The sequence below is a fragment of the Chiloscyllium plagiosum genome, chromosome 42, assembly GCF_004010195.1.
Source record: "Chiloscyllium plagiosum isolate BGI_BamShark_2017 chromosome 42, ASM401019v2, whole genome shotgun sequence".
Classification (NCBI taxonomy): Eukaryota; Metazoa; Chordata; class Chondrichthyes; order Orectolobiformes; family Hemiscylliidae; genus Chiloscyllium; species Chiloscyllium plagiosum.
This window is the reverse complement of record NC_057751.1, coordinates 14,577,326-14,583,345: the sequence shown is the minus strand read 5'-3', so window position 1 is coordinate 14,583,345 and position 6,020 is coordinate 14,577,326. Positions and strand designations below refer to the sequence as shown.

General features: G+C 47.0%; 2 protein-coding genes across 6 annotated transcripts in view; one reads left to right on the top strand and one right to left on the bottom strand.

Annotated features, from left to right (window-relative positions):
- LOC122542974 overlaps positions 1–624 on the bottom strand; it is a 20,055-nt gene extending 19,431 nt beyond the window's left edge. The window contains exon 1 of the mRNA XM_043681118.1: positions 328–624. Within this exon, the coding sequence (XP_043537053.1) occupies positions 328–624 (297 nt within the window). The remainder of the gene's footprint in view (positions 1–327) is intronic.
- Positions 267–6,020, top strand: part of LOC122543159 (transcription factor IIIB 50 kDa subunit-like) — a 15,355-nt gene continuing 9,601 nt past the window's right edge. For 2 of the 5 annotated variants that reach the window (XR_006309938.1, XM_043681547.1), the window contains exons 1-3: positions 405–1,100; positions 3,671–3,730; positions 5,555–5,876. Coding sequence is in view for 4 of the 5 variants with exons in the window: in XM_043681547.1 (XP_043537482.1) it covers positions 623–1,100; positions 3,671–3,730; positions 5,555–5,876 (860 nt within the window). In the remaining variant the exon portion in view is untranslated. Of the gene's footprint in view, positions 282–404; positions 1,101–3,670; positions 3,731–5,554; positions 5,877–6,020 lie in introns of those variants that run through there. The other 3 variants (XM_043681550.1, XM_043681548.1, XM_043681549.1) reach the window with 3 other exon arrangements.

The following is a 6,020-nucleotide window of genomic DNA, read 5'->3' as shown; positions in this document are numbered from 1 at the left end:
TCGGGGCAGGAGGTGGACTCACTGGCAGGTGGAGGAGAGGGTCAGGGATGAGTGGTAGTAGAGGTCCTCAGGGTGGGGAGGGAAAGGGTAGGTGGGAGGGTTAGGGGAGGAGGGGGTCGAGGGCAGGAGGTGGACTGACTGGCAGGGGGAGGAGAGGGTCAAGGGTCAGGATGGGTGGTTGGGGTGGAAGGGGAATCCGGGGGCGATTGTGACGTGTCGTATCAACGCGGTACCGCGCTTGCGCAGGAGTTCGAGCCGCCTCAACTGATCGGAATTTGAATGTTTGAATTGATCTGACGGTTTTTTCCTTCCCTTCCCTTCCCCCACCCTGTGCTCGCGGGGGGTGGGCGGGGCCGGGCCCTCCTGTGTCCGTGCTGCACGAGAGTACCGCGCTTGCGCAGGAGTTCGAGCCGCCTCAACTGATCGGAATTTGAATGTTTGAATTGATCTGACGGTTTTTTCCTTCCCTCCCCCACCCTGCGCTCGCGGGGGGTGGGCGGGGCCGGGCCCTCCTGTGTCCGTGCTGCACGAGAGCCCTGTCCTTATCCAGCAGCTCCTCCCGCTCAGAGCTGGGAGCGCCACACAGTATTCCATCCCCACGTTCCGGAGGATCTGTCCGTCCATGACAGGGCCCGGGGGGGAGGGAGAAACCCAGTCAAACCAGTCAAACCTCACAGCTTCAGGGAGGGCTGCCGACCTACCTACCTCCCAACCAGATCAGGAGGACTTTGCTTTCTTTCTCAGAAGGGCCCCAGTCTCTCAAAACCAACCCCCCCCACCCAAGGAGGTGGCAGCACAGGCCTTGTTGAATCTTCTCAACCTCGAGGTTAGACAGATTCTCCATCAACAAGTGGACTACCCTCTCCTGCTCTGTGCCTTGCATGTCTTTCTGTTGGCACTTTCTCAGTGGCTCAGCTTGTTCTCGTTTTTTTTTTGTTTCGGTCTCCAGAGGATGCCTGGCCGTTGCCCGGAGTGTGGCTCCTCTGAGGTGGTCGAGGATTCCCACTACAGCCAGAGCCACCTGGTGTGCACGGAGTGTGGCTTCCTGCTGACCGAGGGGCTGCTCACCACCACACGCTCCGAGGAGACTTTCTCCCAAGGTACCAGCCCCAGGTTTCATAGAGTCCCAACGGTGCAGAAAGGTAGTCTGCACCGACCAGCCGAAGAACGTCCCACTAGGCGAAACCGAGGACTGCAGATGCTGGAGATCAGAGTCGAGGTTAGAGTGGTGCTGGAAAAGCACAGCAAGTCAGGCAGCGTCCGAGGAGCAGGAAAATCGACGTTTCGGGCAAAAGCCCTTCATCAGGAATGAGGCTGGGAGCCTCCGGGGTGGAAAGATAAAAGGGAGTGGGGTGGGTCTGGGGAAGTCTGTTTCAGGACATGGTTGAAGTGCTTCAGGGCAGAGGAGATGACCTGGGGGTTGCAGTGAGAGAGAGAGAGAGAGACTCACTGAGACCTTTGTACAGAGAAGAGAACTTCTTCAAGGTTGGCATCCTTGCAAGTGGATTCGCAGTAAGGTTATAATCAACTCGGTGAAAGTGAGGACTGCAAATGCTGGAGATCAGACCCAGTTCCCCCACCTGTAATTAGCTTGGGCAGTCCACTTTCACATATTTGGACTATGGCAGCGGAAAACCTATGGCAGGCATGGGGAGAATGTGCAGACTCCACACATACAGTCGCCTGGATCTTGGTGGCACCTATGGTAGCATGGTGATCCAGTGGTTAGTATTGCTGCCTCACAGCGCCAGGGACCTGGGTTCGATTCCCTCCTCGGGCGACTGTCTGTGTGGAGTTTGCAGATTCTTCCCTGTGTCGATGTGGGTTTTCTCTGGATGCTCCAGTTTCCTCCCACAGCCCACTGTGCCTCGGTACACATGACAATAAATTCAGTTCAATTCAATTCACAGTTCAAAGATGTGCAGGTTGGGTGAATTGGCCATACTAAATTACCCATATTGTTAGTCATGGGTAAATGTTGGGAAATGGGTCTGGGTGGGTTACTCTTTGGAGGGTCGGTGTGAGCCAAATGGTCTGTTTCCACACTGAGGGAATCTCATCTAAAAAAATACCTGACGCTGGAATGAAACACGGGTGATGATAGCCACCGTGCCACCCCACTACTGAATGATTCCTGCAGTAGTTCCCTGATCTTGAGCAATACACACGAAACAAGGGGATCCCATTGGACCAGCAGAGTTCATGTTCATCCCTCTTAAATATCTGGGGGAAGGAAAGGTTTGCTCTACCTCCTGCTCATGATTGCCACGATGGTTGAGAAACTTGAATTGTCCCCATAATGTAGACTAGCTCGTAACACTTATTCAATAGCCTGCCTATGCAATTTTTAAATGCCCCTCCCTGCTTCTTGTGGTAAACATTTTTCTTTTTCTAACCTGCATTCTCTTGCTGCAGCCTCTGAATCACTGCAAGCATTGTATCTCAATTTCTGTGTGCTCTTTTTTAACTCTAACTCTCCAATCTTGACAGTAATGATGAAAGAAAAGTCAAAACTCTTCATTCATAAATAAAACCCATATCCTGGAAATCTAAATGAAAAATAGAAAACATCGGAGAAACTCAGCAGGCGTGGCTGCATTTGTGAAAAAAGAAACAGAATTAATGTTTTGACACTGATATGACTCTTTTTCATCTGAAGATGTTGCCAGACGTCTGCAGCATTTTCTGCTTTCGTGGAGTCAGAAATATATAGCATGGAAATAGACACTTCGGTCCAACTCGCCCTATGCCATCCAGATATCCTTAATTAATCCTGTCCCATTTTCCAGCATTTGACCCATATCTTTCTAAACACTTCCTGTTCATGTACCCATCCAGATACCTTTTAAATGTTGTATTTGTAACAGCCTCCACCATCTCCTCTGGCAGCTTATTCTATACATGCAGCACCCGTTGCATGAAAAAAAATTGCCCTTGGATCCCTTTTAAATCATTCAAATTATAATTCCTTTTTTGTTTGTGGTTTATTTCAGAACTGTATGTCTCTGTGTGTTAGAGTGGTGATTATGATCAAAGGAGATTGTTATTCAGTCAAATACTGATGAGATTACCTTGCTTAGTTTTGTCCTGCCCAAGTTATGGTATTAATCATAAATTGTTTATTTTTGTTTAAGTTATAAACTTGGTGTCCAAGATGTGTTACCTATATAGTCTGCTTGGGAACAATTGGGCAATTTTGAGGGTCATTAAATAATTTAATTTCACTTTGTTGTAAATCCAGTGATAATTAAGGCTGATTTTAATTTGGCTTGCTATCGCTGGTCCTAACATAATTTCATCACACAAGACAGTGTCCTAAGTGAACTGCACATCGTGCAGTCTGAGGGAAATTTTCTGCAAAACTTTAATAATACCTTAATTGTCATATGTTATTCCTCTTACCAGAACATGTATTAAGCTTTTAAATAGTCTTCTGAAGTTGAGGCATCACTTTTAACATTTTGGGAAACTAAGCTCCAAAATCCATCTTCTCTTCCACCTAAAGTATCATTAATATCTTTACATTTTGGGGAGGAGAAATGACATGCACATTGGGTACCAGTGAGAACGTGCACATCGAGGAAGAAGATCTGTGCTGGGGGAAGGTATATACATGTCTCAATGTTAAATGGCACTGTTGAACATTATTTGTTTCAATCTTTTTCCACAGCAGTGAGATATAGTGAGAGCACTGCAGAGGTGAAAAAGCCTTGCCGCAACCTGATACAAGGTAAGATATGAACAGTGAAAGTAGAGGTCAGAAGCCCACACCAGAAATTAACATTTTGGATTGATCATCCTTTGTCTCAAACTGATGTCTTTTGGGAACCGTTCTTATGCTTTGGTCACTAACATTGTTTCAAAGCAAGAAATGCAAAGTGATGCATTTTGGAAGGTCGAACTTGAATGCTGAATACAGGATTAAAGATAGGATTCTTGGCAGTGTGGAGGAACAGAGGGATCTTGGTGTTCATGTACGTAGATCCCTCAAAGTTGCCACCCAAGTGGATAGGGTTGTTAAGAAAGCATATGCTGTTTTGGCTTTCATTGACAGGGGGATCGAGTTTTAGAGCTGTGAGGTTTTGCTACAGCTTTACAAGACTCTGGTGAGCTGAAACTTTATTGCTGGAACAGCACAGCAGGTCAGGCAGCATCTAGGGAACAGAAGATTCGACGTTTCGGGCACATGCCCTTCTTCTGTTCCCTAGATGCTGCCTGACCTGCTGTGCTGTTCCAGCAATAAAGTTTCAGCTTTGATCTCCAGCATCTGCAGACCTCACTTTCTCCTCGAAGACTCTGGTGAGACCACACTTGGAATGTTGTGTCCAGGTTTGGTTGCCCTACTATAGGAAAGATGCAGAGGCTTTGGGAGAGGGTGCATAGAAGGTTTACTAGGATGCTGGAGGGCTTGTCTTATGAAGCGAGGTTGACTAAGCTTGGACTTTTCTCACTGGAGAGAAGGAGGAAGAGAGGTGACCTGATCGAGGTATACAAGGTAATGAGAGGCATGGAGAGAGTCAATAGTCAGAGACTTAGCCCCAGGGCAGGATTGATTGGCACGAGGGGTCATCGTTTTAAGATATTAGGGGAAAGGTATAGAGGAGACGTCAGAGATAGGTTCTTCATGCAGAGAGTTGTGAATGCATGGAATGCGTTGCCAGCGATGGTGGTGGAAGCAAAGTCATTGGGGACATTTAAGCGACTGCTGGACATGCACATGGACAGCAGTGAGTTGAGGGATGCGTCGATTCGGTTATTTTATTTTACATTAAGATTAATCTTCGGCACAACATTGTGGGCCGAAGGGCCTGTTCTGTGCTGTATTTTGCTATGTTCTAAAGCCATGGTTTGAGGTTAGGACACTCGGGGGTGAGGGGGGGGAAGAATGTTATCTGTCTGAAAACAACATGCACCATACATTGAGGCGAGACATGAAATCATGTTGATTCAGTGTCAGTGTTTGGTCCCTGAGGGGAGATGAACTGATGGCTGAGATCTGAAGTGTTCATTGGCAGCACTATCTCAACTGTTCACTTGGAGGAGGAAGGTAGGTAGGGATTTTGTGTGTGTGAAAGAGGGAATGGGAGATGACCTACACACCCCTGACAAATATTTGGAATTAATCAAAACAAAGGAAATTGGAGACCTCCTTAATTTTACACATGTGATCTTGTCTTTTTTAAGTGAAGGTCTTACTGTAATTTAGGAACAGTTGTGAACAGCAATCTCTCTCAAATACAAAACTGACCAGTTTTCATTGCTGTTGATTTCGAGGGTTCACTCACATTGGAGAACTTCTGAGCTGTTCCAAACAATGTTGTGGGATTTTTTCAGCCCATCTACGAGGGTACCAGGCAGAAATAGTCACTTTCAACAGTGTAGCTGCTTCAGTGCCGAACTGGCCCAGACTTTAAATTGTGCGCCAGTCCCTCATTGTTTCTGAGTACAAGTGTTGCCAGTTATATTATTACTACTTGTGTTTCCTGGTGCTACTGCTCTAACCTGGTCGTTCTCCAAATCTGCACCTCTCTCTCTTCTCTCATTCTTCCTACAGGTCAGAAGAGGGTACACGACCTGTGTCGGATTTTGCGAGTACGTCCAGTTGTCGAAGACACAGCCAGCGAGCTTTACCTGAAAGCGTATGAACATCAAAGCTTCCTGCATGTCACTCTGGAGAAGAAAGAAGCCTTGGTGGGCTGCTGTGTTCACATCTCCTGTCGCCAGCACAATTGGCCTCTGACCCTGAGTACCATCTGCTCACTGCTTCACGTGGAGCCCACCCTGTTCTCAACTGTCTACCAGCACCTGCTGAAAGAGTTAAGATTGGATATTCCAACTCTCAGCCTTCTGGATCTTGTGAAAACTCACTGTGATGGGTGAATATATCCACCTTTTATCCTCTAACTTGCACCTAGCATCCACTGTGTTTAAGTAACTTCACTGCTGCAAATGAGACTCATTAAAGCTGCTTTGCTGTAAGTAAGGATTGTAAGAAACAGGCAGTCAGGTACAATGGATGC